A 14,809-nucleotide genomic window follows, 5' to 3' on the forward strand; every position below is an offset into this window, starting at 1 on the left:
ATGGCTAGAGGGAAGTTCACTCCTTCTTGCCTACAGGGCCACATGCTGCAAATGACAGGGCTTCCCCCTCCCAATGTATCTTGGGATGCAGTGAGAGCTCTGATTGGCTCAAAATTGCAATTTTAAGCCAATCCTGGCCTTTGGCCCCTCCCACTGCATCCCAAGATACAATGGGAGGGGAAAGCCCCATCATTTGCATCACACGGCGCTGTAGGCAGGAGGGAGGGAGCTTCCCTCTTGCTATTTTCTCATCCGAAGGTAAGGGGGGGGGGTCTGGGATATCGGGGGGTATAGGGCTCTGCGACTCAGCTGATCTTGGCAGTGGGAATCCCCATCAGCTGAGCTGCCAGGACTCCCCGAAACTGACTCAACTGATGGGGATTCCTCTGCTGTGATAAGACAAGGTAGTTGGTAGGTACATCTACAAAACTTGCTTTTGTGCATTTTTCATGTGACATTTTTATTTTTGAAAATGGGCAAAAAAAGTAGATGTCTTAAGGACCAAAACTTACACCTAACTCATTTTCAAAAATAAAAGAGACATTTGGCAGCTTTGAAAATGGACATTTTTCCTTCTGAGGTTGTGGAAGTCTTGCACAAGATATCCAACCTCAGACTTAGGTACGCTATCGTTTATGCCCCTCACTGTGTTTAACTGCACCTAATGCATTAAATTTATCTGCTTACAACTCTTCAGTTCTTACAGCATTCAGAAAGAAAGGAGGGCAATTTTAGAGTAACTGAGTAGGGTAAAAATCTCATATGCAAAAGGACTTAACATATTTATTAACAATTTTTTTACCTCCTGATATGTTTCTAATTGAAAAGTATTCCAAACACTATTAAACTCCAAAGAGGACTTTGAGGTCAGCCAGGGTGAGTTTGGAATTAGCATGTCCTTTGCCTGATAGCACTTGTGTGGCCAATTCTCTCTTCTTCACCTGCAATTCTGAAATCTTTTCTTCAACTGTCCCTTCACACACAAACCTAGAAACATCCCCAAAACACTTGTATTAGTGAAATTCAGAAGTGTCCAAGGACCAGCATCCTCTCCTTCTTTCCCCAGGGAATCCCTGCTGGTATTTTTTTTACTCCATTGCACCAGTATAAGGAAGTCAGAGAATAAAAAGACATCACATGGAAAAATCATGGGAAACCTTTTGTTTCTTAGTGGAGGATAGGTGGGCCTAATCTTTACAGAAGAGAAGTATTAAGATGGCCTAAAAAATCAGCGTCAAGTAGGTGCACTGTATAGGTAAGAATCACACTTAGCGCCACCTAAGTGCCCTTAGGTGTCATTAGGCATTCTAACTTTTAGGTGCACTATATTTATGCCAGGGTTTTCTTGGCCTGAATGCCTATGTCTAATTCAAAAACAGGTGCCTAATTAGAAAACATGCCCACTTTTAACTTCACACTTTGGACTAGGTGCCTACTTTTTACAGAATCATGTTTTGTGAGGCGCCTATCTTTCAATTAAGTCCAATTAACTGTGCCTATTAATCAATTAAGTTAGGCACCTACAATGGCTAGGCACACCATTGTAGGTGCCCAACTTTAGAACGTGGACATTAATAAGGAAAATAGAAAAGTCGGCCATTTTAACCAAGCGGAAAAGTAGCCTTACACACAAGAATGACATGCATAAGGTCGCACTAATGCCACATTTTGCTACCATTTGGTAAAAAGGTCCCTAATTACCTGATGCTTCAGAAATATTAGAAAACTTTTCTATTTCAGTCTTACATCTCCATTACAAAGGAGGTATTTTCATGTTGTATTTCTTATGTATGCCTACTTTTATTTTTCTTTTATAACCTGCACTGAGCATTTTTGGTACATACAGGATATAAGAATTGTATTGATAAATTATGTTCCATCAGCCTACAGATCTTTAAAACTCTGTTAAAATATGAAGACTACTTCAAACAAGGCTAGATATATCAAAATTAATATTTTAAATTGAACCCTCCATTTTATTGATAACCAATGAAGAGAGATTCACATCTATTCAGATGTCTAATTCTATCAGCTAATCTCATCTCCCTCTGAACCTGATAGCCATTAGAACTCTGACTTGTTCCTAGCGCCAGTAATCCTCAGCTGCCCAAAAGGAAATCTTTATCATACAATGCACAGAATAAAATGAATGGATTTTGTTTCCTAAGGGGGTCCAACAGCACTGACCTGTGAATCACAACATCCTTGAGTTGTCCTACCCGATAGATGCGATCACAAGCTTGATCTTCCATTGCAGGATTCCTTTAAGGAAGAAAAGTGCAGTTAGTATGCCAGATTTCAATAAATCTTATCTCAAACAGCTTCAACCCCACCCCTGAGCTGGCGTTAAGTTTTCAGCATTAAGGCTAGCATCTGCTTCTGTGCATTACAACACTTCCATCTGAGCATTGAGAAGGAATACTACTGACCTCATTTACATTCATTTAAATACCATCTGGGCAGCAGCAGATGGACAGTGTTGGAGGCAGAGGATTGCGTTTGATGCAACAATGATGACATCGAATTTATACTGCAAAGAAAGACCCAGCAATCTACTTCTGTATTCTGCCATGAAAACTTGGTGTTCATCAAGTCACTAAGACTCGAAGACGATTCAATGGCACCTAACAAATACTATCTAATACAATTTGAACACATATTTGGCACATATGTTAATACCTGCACTAGAACCCTCTGAACATCCAGCCACATTAACATGAGACCATTTCTAAACTGTCTAATGCAACTCCTGGGACATAACAATGAGCCAACAATGACCTACTTGAACTTGTAACTATGATCTAACTCTATTAATAACTGTACTGATAAACCTGTACTCTGTTGAATGTGTGTGGTGAAATGGTTAGAGCTACAGCCAGGGCCAGATTTAGATGAAAAGAGGCCCTAGGCTATTCTACTTATGAGGCCCTTTCACCTCCCATTTTTAAGTTTGTAAATTACATGAGAGATAATAAAATACATCATTACTGTGATATATATCAATATGTTAAATGAAACATGTTGTTATTGGTACTAACCTTTATAAAAAATGTGACACGGATAATAAATAAAAAAAAGTCGAGAACACTTATTTGGACATTTATTCTCAGCACCATATATAGTACTTGTAACAATAACTAATCAAACATAACACACAACATTGCCCCTTCCTATGTCCATAGTGCCCCCAGTGCATCCTTCCTCAACTTACCCCCCTCCGATGCCCACCTACCTCCCATTACCCTTCCATTGAACACCCCCCCATGTTATCCTGCTTGCCTGCCTTCCATTAAACCCCCCCACCCCCCCTCCGATGCCCTTCCACTGAAACACCCCCACCCCACCCCACCTCACCCCGATGCCAGTCTGGGCCGTCCTGTCCTGACGGATCCACGTTTTGCCTCTCTCCCCGCTGGGCTGGGCTTTACCCAGCTGTTTCAGGACTGACGTCTTTCCTCCCCAGGGCGAGAAAAAGAAAGGGAGAAGCCGAGTCGGCGCCCCGTTGTGGCCGGAGCCGGTTCCGATCCCGAAACGTAGAATTTCTCCTTATTTTCGGTTCAGTGTTTTAGTGTTCACTGTTTTTAGAATAGTGTAATTTTAATTTTGCTAACAATTTGAATGTAGGCCCCTCTTGATCTTGAGGCCCTAGGCTGAAGCCTAGTTAGCCTATAGAAAATCCGTCCCTGGCTACAGCCCCAGCACCCTGGAGTTGTGGGTTCAAATCCCGTACTGCTCCTTGTGACCCTGGGCAAGTCACTTAATTTCCCAGTGCCCCAGGTACATTAGATAGAGTGTGAGCCCACCGAGACAGATAGGGAAATATGCTTCAGTACCTGAATAAATTGTAATCCGCATAGAATTGTAGGCTATATGGAATATAAATAAATAAATAAAAATAAATGTCAAACTGTCCATTGTAACTTCCTGGGTAACTAACCCAACCTCTTGCAATATAATCCAACCTTGAACTGAATAGGTAAAGGCGGAACAGAAAATCTGATTAACATAACATATGTGCTCGTCTAGTGCTAACTGTTTTTAATGCTGGTGTTGAGCTTTGGGCATCAGCCCCTAAATATCTAGGGTATCCGGATAACTTCTGGTGACTGCCCATGACCCAGCCCTGAATATCTTTGGTTTAAATCAGCCTGCAGCAGCCAGCATTTAAAATAACGCACAAAAAATTCATCCAAAATATGCTAAAATTCTTAGAAGGATATACCAAATTTATTATTAGAAACCCACAGTAGAAAGGAGAAATTAGGTTCTTACCTGCTAATTTACTTTCTTTTAGCTTCTCCAGACTAGTAGAGGTTAATCTTTACGAATGGGTATATATCCAATCATGACCAGCAGGTGGAAACTGAAAACAAAACTGTGGAATAGTATATAATATATTCCCTTCTCTATTCTCATCAGTCTGCTGAATAGCCAAGCAGAACTAAGAACTGGAAACAGAAATAAACAATACTTCGAACAGGAATAACAACTAACATACCCAAATGCTGTTGGAAAATGCAGAGGAGAAATACCAGAAGGAAAATGTCCCCACAGCTCGCCAGCTAAGCCAGCCGAGCCACAGCCGCTGTTCATCAATTCTCCCCGGCCCTAGAAAAATACTAGAACCCGCAGCAAAAAATAAAACTGCCCGCGCAACAGCCCCAACACAAGAATAACAGACAGGGTGGGGACCTCTACTGGTCTGGAGAAGCTAAAAGAAAGTAAATTAGCAGGTAAGAACCTAATTTCTCCTTCTTTAGCACTCTCCAGACTAGTAGAGGTTAATCTTTATGAATGGGACGTACCAAAGCAGTCCCTCACATGGGCGGGACCCCCGAAGGGCCGACACCAGAACACGCACACCGAACACCGCGTCCCGACGCACCTGAACATCTACCCGAAAGTGTCTGACAAAGGAATGCAAGGAAGACCAAACCGCAGCTGTACAATGTCCACTGGAGGCACAAGCGACGACTCAGCCCACGAAGTCGCCTGACCCTGAGTGGAATGAGCCTTGAGAAACTCCGGAACGGGCTTCTGCCTCAGAAGATAAGCGGAAGCAATAGTCTCCTTGATCCAGCGCGCAATAGTAGCCTTAGAAGCACCAGCCCCCCCTACGAGGACCCGCCAGAAGGACAAAGAGATGATCTGATTTCCTGATTGCCTGGGTCTGCTGCACAGAAGAGCGAAGGACCTGACCAACATCCAACTTGCCCAGCTGTCTTTGCTCAGAAGAGCCCTCCCGACTACCCAAGACCGGGAGGACCACAGATTGATTAACACGAAAAGGAGAAACTACTTTCGGCAGAAAAAGAAGGAACAGGCCGCAAGACAACCCGCTCCCTAGAAAACTCCAAAAAGGGAGCTCTACAAGAGAAAGCCTGTAGCTCAGAAACATGCCTAGCGGAAGATATGTCCACCAAAAAGACCGCCTTCAGAGTAAGGTCCTTCAAAGAGGAGCCGCCCAACGGATCGAAGGACGGGTGCACCAGAACAGATAGAACCAGATTGAGATCCCAAGAGAGAACAGAGGGCCGAATGGGAGGCTTGAGCAACTTGGTTGCCCACAAAAAGCAAATCACATCAGGAATGGCTGTCAAACGCTGACCTGTCACTAACCCCCAAAAGGCTGACAAGGCCGCAAGCTGAACCCGGAGAGAAGACCAAGCCAGGCCTCTATCCAGGCCATCTTGCAAGAACTCTAGGATGTTAGACAGGGAAGTGCGAAAAGAGACCACTCTGCACACCTGGCACCACCCCTCAAAGAGACGCCAAACCCGCACATAAGCCTGAGAGGCAGAAAGCCTCCGGGACCCCAAGAGTGTACAGATCACCCTATCTGAATACCCCTTCTTACCACGGTGACCCCTTTCAAGAGCCAAGCCGTAAGACAGAAGGGAGACGGGTCGAACGTGGGAATGGAACCCTGTGTCAGCAGGTCATCCAAGAGAGGCAGAGGATCCGCCACCAGAGCGTCACCAGATCCGCGTACCACGGATGTCGAGGCCAATCCGGAGCCACCAGAACCACCAGACCCAGATGGTGAACAATGCGGAGAAGAACTCTGCCCACTAATAGCCACGGAGGGAACACGCAAAACAGCCCCTCTGTTGCCATGGTTGAACTAGAGCATCCAGACCCTCGGCCAGACCATCCCTGCGATGACTGAAGAAGCGGGACACCTTGGCGTTGCCACTCGTGGCCATCAGGTCCATCAGGTGCTGACCCCAAGCCTGCACTATCAACAGAAAATCCACGGGGCTGAGACACCACTCTCCGGGATCTAAGATGTGACGACTGAGGAAGTCCGCCTGAACATTCTCCACCACAGCTATGTGAGAGGCCGAGAGGTCCAGAAGGTGTGACTCTGCCCAAAGCATGAGCTGAGCCACCTCCTGCGCCACCTGAGCGCTCTTGGTGCCTCAACGATTGACATAAGCCACCGCCGTGGCATTGTCCGACAGGACTCTGACCGACTTGCCCATCGAGAGGGAGCGGAAGGCTAACAGCGCCAGATGGATGGTTCTGGTCTCCAACACATTGATTGACCAGGACACATCCTCCATGGACCAGGTGCCCTGAGCTGAGTGACCTAGACACTGAGCCCCCCAACCGAGGACACTGGCATCCGTGAGAAGCATCGTCCACTCAGTAGATCCAGACTCACCCCCTGAACCAGATGAGAGGTCTGGAGCCACCAACGAAGACTGCAGCGTGCCAAGCCTCGCAGAGTGACAGGGACATCCAAACTGTGCCTCTGGGGTGACCACCTCCAGAGCAGAGCATACTGAAAAGGACGCATGTGGATCCGCGCCCACCTCACCACATCCAGGAACGCTGCCATCGACCCCAAGACTTGAAGGAAATCCTGCACCCGAGGACACCGGGACACCAAAAGAGGCGAATCTGAGAGTGCAATTCGCTTACCTGGGCCTCTGGAAGGAAGACCTTCCCCAAGGAGGTGTCAAACAGAACTCCAAGGTACTCCAGACGCTGAGCTGGGACCAACCAATTCTTGGAAAGGTTGACCACCCAGCCCAACGACCGGAGAAACTCCACCACCCGAGCTGTAACCCGGGTGCTCTCCTGCAACGACTTCACCCGAATCAACCAGTCATCCAGGTATGGGTGCACCAGAACGTCCTCTGACTGCAATGCCGCCCCGACAACCACCATTACCTTGGTGAACGTCTGGGGAGTTGTGGCCATGCCTAATGGAAGCGCACAGAACTGATAGTGCTGACCCAAGATCGCAAAGCAAAGAAAGAGCTGATGAGAGGCCTGAATGGAAACAGGCAAGTAGGCCTCCGTCAGAGCGAGAGAAGTCAGGAACTCCCCCGGCTGAACCGCCAGAAGGACAGACTGCAGTGTGTCCAAGCGAAAAAGAAAGGGAATTCTGAGAGCCCTGTTGACCCCTTTTTAAACCGAGGATGGGCCGAAAGGTCCCCTCCTTTTAGGGCCCCACAAAGGAAATGGCATACCAGCCAGTGCTGCACTCCTGAGGGGACACTGGACAACCGCTTTGAGATCTAGCAAGCGCCGAAGGGTCTGGCGAAAGGCTAGCGTCTCCCATGCCACCTGACACGGAGAGGCTAGATATGATCCGGCAGAGAGCGGGCAAAATTCCAGAGCATAACCATCCCACACTACCACCAGGACCCACCAATCGGATGTGATCTCGGCCCACTTGGGAAACAAGTTGCGCAGCCAGGTGCCCACTGGAACCAAAGGGGGCACCGGCAAAGATGGACGGGCAGCAGGGGAACCAGGGGGGGGACTCCCAGACCCCCAACGGGCCCCCTGAAAGGACTGCAAGCGCTGAGCTAACTGACCCCGGGGAAAAACCGGAAGTCTGGAAAGAAGCATTCCCATGCCCTGGGCGAAACTTGCGAAATTCCCGCAGACACCCCCATGCAGTGCCATCCTGAGACGTCGAGCGGGTTTGTAAAACCGCTTAGAAAGCCTTGATAGGCGGTATATAAAATCCTAATAAACTTAAACTTAATAATAAACTTAATGCTAAAGCAGGCAAGCCGGCATCAGCTGCTGAAAAATCAGCTGAGAGGGAATCCTTTTTTCCCTACCGTAGGCGGTTCGTGGAATCCCTCTGGAAGTAGTGAGAGCAGACCGGGCTGCCTCACTGCCTTCAGCCGGCTCGCGAGGCACTAAAGCCGGGGAGCTCTAGATGCCTGCAGCTGTTGCCGACAGAGCTCCATGACCACACTGGCCCAAACTGCCAAGTTTAGGCCGGCCGCGAGTGTCTCGTGGCTGGACCAAATTGTGTCACACTCCCCCGGAGAAGGGCACAATTGCTCCATACGCGACCTAGCTAGAAGAAAAAGTGCCGGTTAGTGCAAAAATACAGTAAAATACAGTAAATTGACAGGGAAGCAACCCTGCAGACCGGCACTACCTCAGGATAATTTTTTTTACTGAACAGACTCCATAGGTTCTCGAAGCAGTAGACCTTGCTTAATTTAGGGGGCAAGGCTGACTGCTGAGGCTCCTCAAAAAAAATGCAGGGAGGTGGAGGAAGTGGGGGATGGGACCCCACTCAAGACTCACCGGGTTTGACACCCCTGAGGTCGGACAGACCCCCAAACAGGGCCCGCCCAAGCTCTGTCCGTCCAAAAACAGGGACTAGAAACCCCCTAAACAAATTCCAACAGCCCTACCAAGGGAGATGGGTACAGATCACTCAACACCTGCTGGAGACTGAAAGAAGACTGATGAGAATAGAAAAGGGAATATATTATATACTATTCTACAGTTTTATTTTCAGTCTCCACCTGCTGGTCATGATTGGATATATACCCATTCGTAAAGATTAACCTCTACTGGTCTGGAGAGTGCTAAAGAATTCCCACGCGGCAAATGTGACACGTCCATTTAATTCTTACAGGCTGCATCGCATTTGCCACACCGGGACTCGCTACCACAGCTTTGTAAAAGAGGCCCATAAGTGAAGAGACCAAATGGAAGCATAAAAACACAACAGAAGTCAAAAATAGGCACTAGTCTATATACAATTTTAAAGATACTCAATACTTTGAACAAAATTCTAGCTAAATTGGCAGCCATGAAACTGCCTTAAAAAAAAGAAAATTGCTCAGCCCATTTACATCCTCTCAAAAGCAATCCAGGAGCCATGTTCAACAAGTCTACTGATAAGAGGATGCTGCAGTCAAAGCCCAGACCAATAACTTGAGATACCCTACTGATAAATACCACCATATTTGTCTAATATTCATGTTTGAATGCCCTTATCTCTCCATCCCTCACTTATTATCAATTCCGGAAAGATTTTAAAACTCATTTATTCAAAAAATATGAAATACAAAATTGATTTTATTTTTTAAATTTATTAAGGTATTAAGCTTCGAATCAATTTATGATTATTCTTACAATTAACTGTATTGAGTAATTTCTATTTACTATATTGTAATTAATTGTACTGTGTAATCACTATCTTCTACAAGTTTTATAAGGTTGTATTTTTCCCTAGTGCTTTTATTCTGAATTGTGTTTTCTTCTATGATATTCCTTATTTTTCTGTTTGTATTGTTTAATACTCAAAACCAATAAAAACTATTTGAACTTAAAAAAATTGTTTTATAACTTTGTATTTCTATACCTTAGTGTAATACCATTGTGTAAATCGCCACAAACTGATGGTTTGGCAGTATATAAAAAATAAATTATTATTATGTAGAGCTTAGTATGCATCTACACACCACCTTTAAAGATAAACTTTTAAGGGTTTTCAGATCTGGGAGGATCAGAGTTGCCTAGTACTATCTTTAATGCTGTGCTGATATAAACTGGAGTAATCAGCATTATCGGGATTAGAAGGGACAGAGCATAAGGAAAGGTATGTGGGTCATTACCAGTGTATATCCAATAAAAAGAGGTGGTTTCCGCCAATCAAGTTTAAGCCAACACCGCCTGCAGACAGAGACACCAACATCACCTGGAAACCAAAGGGATAAAAAAAACACCTATATTTCTGAAATTAAAATTAAAAGCCATCCAATTAACTGGATCTAAAAATATTACACCATGCTGAGTGAAGAAAAGAACAGGTTCTTGTCCTAGGGAAAAACATGACATTCCAGTGGTCTCAAACTCACGGCCCGGGGGACACATGCTGCTCACCAAGTACTATTTTGAGGCCCTCGGTATGTTTATCATAATCACACAAGTAAAATAAAACAGTTTCTTGATCATATGTCTCTTTAGCTATAAATTACAATATTATTATTAAGACTTGGCCAAAAGGAAAGATTTATAAACTATAAAGAGTTTTGCCTCATGCAAAATTGTCATTTCTTTAATAAGACATTAACTAATTTTTCTGAGGCCCTCCAAGTATCTACATATCCAAAATGTGGCCCTGCAAAGGGTTTGAGTTTGAGACCACTGTGACATTCCAAATCAAATAAACTGTTACTGCATACAAATATATACAGCCCACTGCCATGATCTGAGCTCATTACAGCAAACACTTCTGTGTAAGAACAGGTAACAAAATCAAACTTCAGCTAGACTTACAATTTCTTCAATGATGGTGTAAAATGAAGAGCAATTAAAACACAAATGCAACAATAAAAGGCTCTTTTATCAAACTGGTTCAGCAGCTAATTAGGGTTTTACTGTGGATGTTACAGATGGGCAGACTGGATGGGCCATTTGGCTTTTATCTGCCATCATGTTTCTATGTCTACTGTATTTAAAGAAATCAGAAAAACCTGAAAAAATTGGAAGGTAAATAGACAAATCCAACAGCAAAAAACCTCCCAAACCCCAAGAAAAGGAACTAGACAAGGGAGAGAGACAAAAGCAGAGACGGCTCAACTACATTCACCAACCTATCAATAATGTTTAAGATGTAAGTAGATTAAACGGAAGAGCCCTCAGTAACACAGCCACCTACCGGAGAACCAGTGGAAAAGGCTGTCACATGGCTTACACCCAAACAAGTGTTAACTGTGAAACATCCCCGGGCTCTACTCTGTATTTTTTATAATAAAGTGCACCCAACAGTGCTAAGTGTGAAAAAAGATATACATAAATCAAAAAAACACACTTTACCATTCACTACGATTGTCTCTGCCCCTTGTCCAGGGGGCCAAAAACGTCCAAGTTCAGCCAAGCAAAAAACAACAGGAAGTACTTAGCTTCTCCGTGAAGACAAACAGCCAGCAAAGATATTCTTCGTCCAACGGGACTCCGTTTCGGGGGTGCACACCCCCTTCTTCAGGAACAGCTGGGCTGCGCTGTGACCATCCAAATCATCCGGCACAGCAAGGATTGACAAAGCAGGAAATGGCACTGAACCGAACAGAACGCCTCCAATTTAAACAGCAGACCCAAAAGGTAATTGGACAAGAAAAAAAGAAAGAAAAAACACCTGACTCCAGAGAACTTCAAAGAGACCAGAAAAATACGGCCCGGAGTTCAGCTGAAAAAATGAACTGCAAAAAAATTCAATCAAAAATAAAGCAAAACTAACTTTCGAAAAACAATAAATTAAAAGGTATGTTGCCATTCAATATAGTCATTATGTCCCATAGGAGCTAACGCTTGGAGCTCAAAAATCCAATATTGCTCCCTCCGTTGTAACCACAACACTTTATCTCCCTGATGAGTCTCATAAACCTGTTCAATGATAGACCAACGTAAATCCTGAAAGGTATGTCCCAACTGGATACAATGAGGCACCAGCGGAGAATTCATTGACCGGGTATTAATACGTGAGCGGTGCTCAATAAGACGTGTTTTGATTTTTCTTTGAGTACGGCCCACGTATACCATACGACAAGAGCATGTAATAACATATATCATCCACATAGAACTACATGTGGTGACAGATTTGAGAGCATATGTCTTAAGAGTCTTAGGATGTTGCCATATATTACCTTCAATAGTAACCTTGCACAAATCACAAGTATCACTGCATCTTGAGTGCTGTCCCTCTTGGATCTTATGGTTATGTTCAGCGATATATCTGGAATGAACCACATAGTCTGCAACATTTTTGGCACGAGAATATGCTATGCAGGGAGGTTCATGAAAGATGGAATGAAGCTGGAGAATGTGCCAGTGCTTTTTGATGCTTTGAGCAACAGTGGCCGCTTGATCAGAAAACGACAATACACAGACTGTTTTAACCTCTTTTTGAGGAGAAGTAGAGGACAGTAACAAGGCCCGGTTGGCATAAAGGGCTCTATGATAGGCATTCTGCAGGACACGATGCGGGTATCCTCGCTCTCTAAATCTGTGATATAATTTCCGGGCTTGGATGCGGAACTCATCAGTGTCTGTACATAACCTCCGAATACGGAGGAACTGGCTTATAGGAAGGGATTGTTTAAGCTTAGTGGGGTGACAACTGGTGTAGCTTAAATAATTGTTAACCTCCACCGTTTTTCTGTAGACAGTGGTGGTTAGAGTTTGGTTGGACTTCTGGACCCATACATCCAAAAAAGCTATTTGATGTTGATCAGATGTCATAGTAAATCTCAAGTTTATGTCCAACGTATTGAGCCAATCCACAAAATGCACCAACAATTCTGGAGGGCCCATCCAGATACAAAAAACATCGTCAATAAATCTATACCAGACTTTAATATAAGCAAACCACTGAGATGGATACAAGTGGGCTTCCTCAAACCGGGAAACGTATAGATTGGCGATGCTGGGGGCCACTGCGGTGCCCATGGCTACGCCATGGGTCTGCAAGAAAAACTGATGGTCAAATTGAAAATAGTTATGATTCAAAACTAGCTGCGCCAGTTGGATAAGTAAATCCGCTCTAATACGCTCATGATGAATATCCTGCATAAAAATCCTGGAAATTAATTCAAGAGCAGCATTTTGTGGTATGTTGGAATATAAGGATTCTAAATCCATGGTGACTAAAAGGTAAGTATCGCGAACGTCCGTAATGCATGCTGTCAGTGGTGTAGCAGTGCATTTCCTGATTCCCCTGCCCCTAATCAGGCACTTGACCCTGCTCCCCAACATCAACTTGACCCCCCCAATCAAGCAATCTTCACCTCCAACATCAACTCAACCCCCCAATCAAGCACCCAGAACCCCCAGAGAATCACAGACCCAGCCCCTCTTCAAGATACTCCACCCTCCCTAGGATTTCAGGGGATTGGTGGGCAACGAGTCCCTTTTGCTGCTGCCCAGGCCAGCACCTGATTCCAAAATGGTACCAATGATCCCTTGCAGGAGTATAATGATATTATCACTAGAACTCTTTGGAAACAGGCCCCAATCCAGGCAGCAGCAAAAATGGGAATCGCTGTCACCTGACACCACTGCCCAAGAATGCTGACTCAGTAAGTCCTGGGTAGAAGTAATCAGGGTGTACATAAGGGAGCGATTTTTGGAGGGTGGGGTCTTGTGAATAGGGCCAAATTGATGTTGGGAGGGCATGCAGGTTGATCTGATAAGCAGGCAGAAGGGGGAGACTGGCTGTCAGGATGAATGTGGAGGCTTAAGTGCTGCACACAAATTATTATTGTGTTTATTTTTAGTGGGGCACACAGAGGCTTTGCACTTACCAAAAAGTAAGAACAATTTTTACCTCACTTTAGTAAAATGTCCACTAAGTATAAAAACATGCACATTGGGTCTGATATTCAGTTGGCATGGCCACGGGCTTAAACACTGGTATGTAACTTAATCCATACAGCGCCACTGAGAACAAGGATACTGCAGTGACTGCATCAGTACTGTTTATTTATACAAATTATTCATTTAGGCCCAGATTCTCTATACAGTGCCAATATCAGTGGCTGCCTAAAAAGCAGTGTCTAAAGAGAATCTGTCATATAGAGACTGTGTCATATAGAGAACTGTGCCTCTGGGAACGATAGGCACCAGAAATGTAGGCCAGGGTTTTCCAGCACCTATCTTTGTCATGCATAGCTCCTACAAAGGTGTTTTATAGCACCTAACACCACTTCTGGCATTAGATACCTCCGGAGGCACGATTCTGATGCCTCTTCTTTAGGTGCTGGTAGATGCTTTAAAGTTACAGTGGTACCTCGGTTTACGAGTGCACCGGTTTGCGAGTGTTTTGCAAGACGAGCAAAACATTTGCAAAATCAGCACCTCGAAATCCAAGCTTACCTCGATTTGCGAGCGGCACCCTCCATGATCTGGCACCCTCCACCCCCGTGATCCAGCATCCCCCCCCCCGCTCGCGTCGCACCCCCCTCTCCGGAGAGAGTGTGAACTCGAAGGCCTTGAGCATGCGCAGATGCTCAAGGCCCAGCAAACAAGAAGACGCAGATCTTCCGGCACCGGCACTAGCATGTCCTGTGTGTTGGTGCCGGTGCCAGATGAGGGTAAGCAGTGTGTTCGGGTGGGTGCTGGGGGATGCCAGATCGTGCCAGGGCAGGGTGCGCGACGTGAGCGGGGGGATGCCGGATCGCGGGGGGGGGGCTTCGTGAGCGGGGGCAGCAATGCCGGTTCTCGGGGGGGGGGGGGTAGAGCAGCGTCGCTGGCCTCAGGGGGTGGGGGTGGGTGGGAACGTATCAAGCGAGTTTCCCTTAGTTCCTATGGGGAAACTCGCTTTGATATATGAGTATTTTAGTTTACGAGCATCTTCTGGAACGAATTATGCTCGTAAACCAAGGTACCCCTCTATTTGCCATTTCAAACAGTGCTTCCCTATTAACTTAGGTGCCAGTAGGGTGCCGTTTGTAGAATTTTCCCCTTAGTGGCTGATGGATAATTTTTTTGATTGCCTTCATTCTTCCCCTAACCTGGCCCACAAACATAAGGATAATAT

The 14,809-nt window shown here is 45.2% G+C and overlaps 1 protein-coding gene across 2 annotated transcripts in view; it reads right to left on the reverse strand.

Moving 5' to 3' along the window:
• Positions 1-763: 763 nt before the first annotated feature.
• TTF2 (transcription termination factor 2) overlaps positions 764-14,809 on the reverse strand; it is a 124,909-nt gene continuing 110,863 nt past the window's right edge. Inside the window, exons 21-23 of one of the 2 annotated variants that reach the window (XM_033943407.1) lie at positions 9,888-9,970; positions 2,188-2,262; positions 764-987 (exon numbers count right to left, since the gene is read on the reverse strand). In XM_033943407.1, coding sequence (XP_033799298.1) covers positions 843-987; positions 2,188-2,262; positions 9,888-9,970 — 303 coding nt within the window. In that variant the 3' untranslated portion in view covers positions 764-842. The remainder of the gene's footprint in view (positions 988-2,187; positions 2,263-9,887; positions 9,971-14,809) is intronic. The other variant, XM_033943408.1, reaches the window with a different exon arrangement.

This window comes from Geotrypetes seraphini, chromosome 4 (genome assembly GCF_902459505.1).
Source record: "Geotrypetes seraphini chromosome 4, aGeoSer1.1, whole genome shotgun sequence".
Taxonomy (NCBI): domain Eukaryota; kingdom Metazoa; phylum Chordata; class Amphibia; order Gymnophiona; family Dermophiidae; genus Geotrypetes; species Geotrypetes seraphini.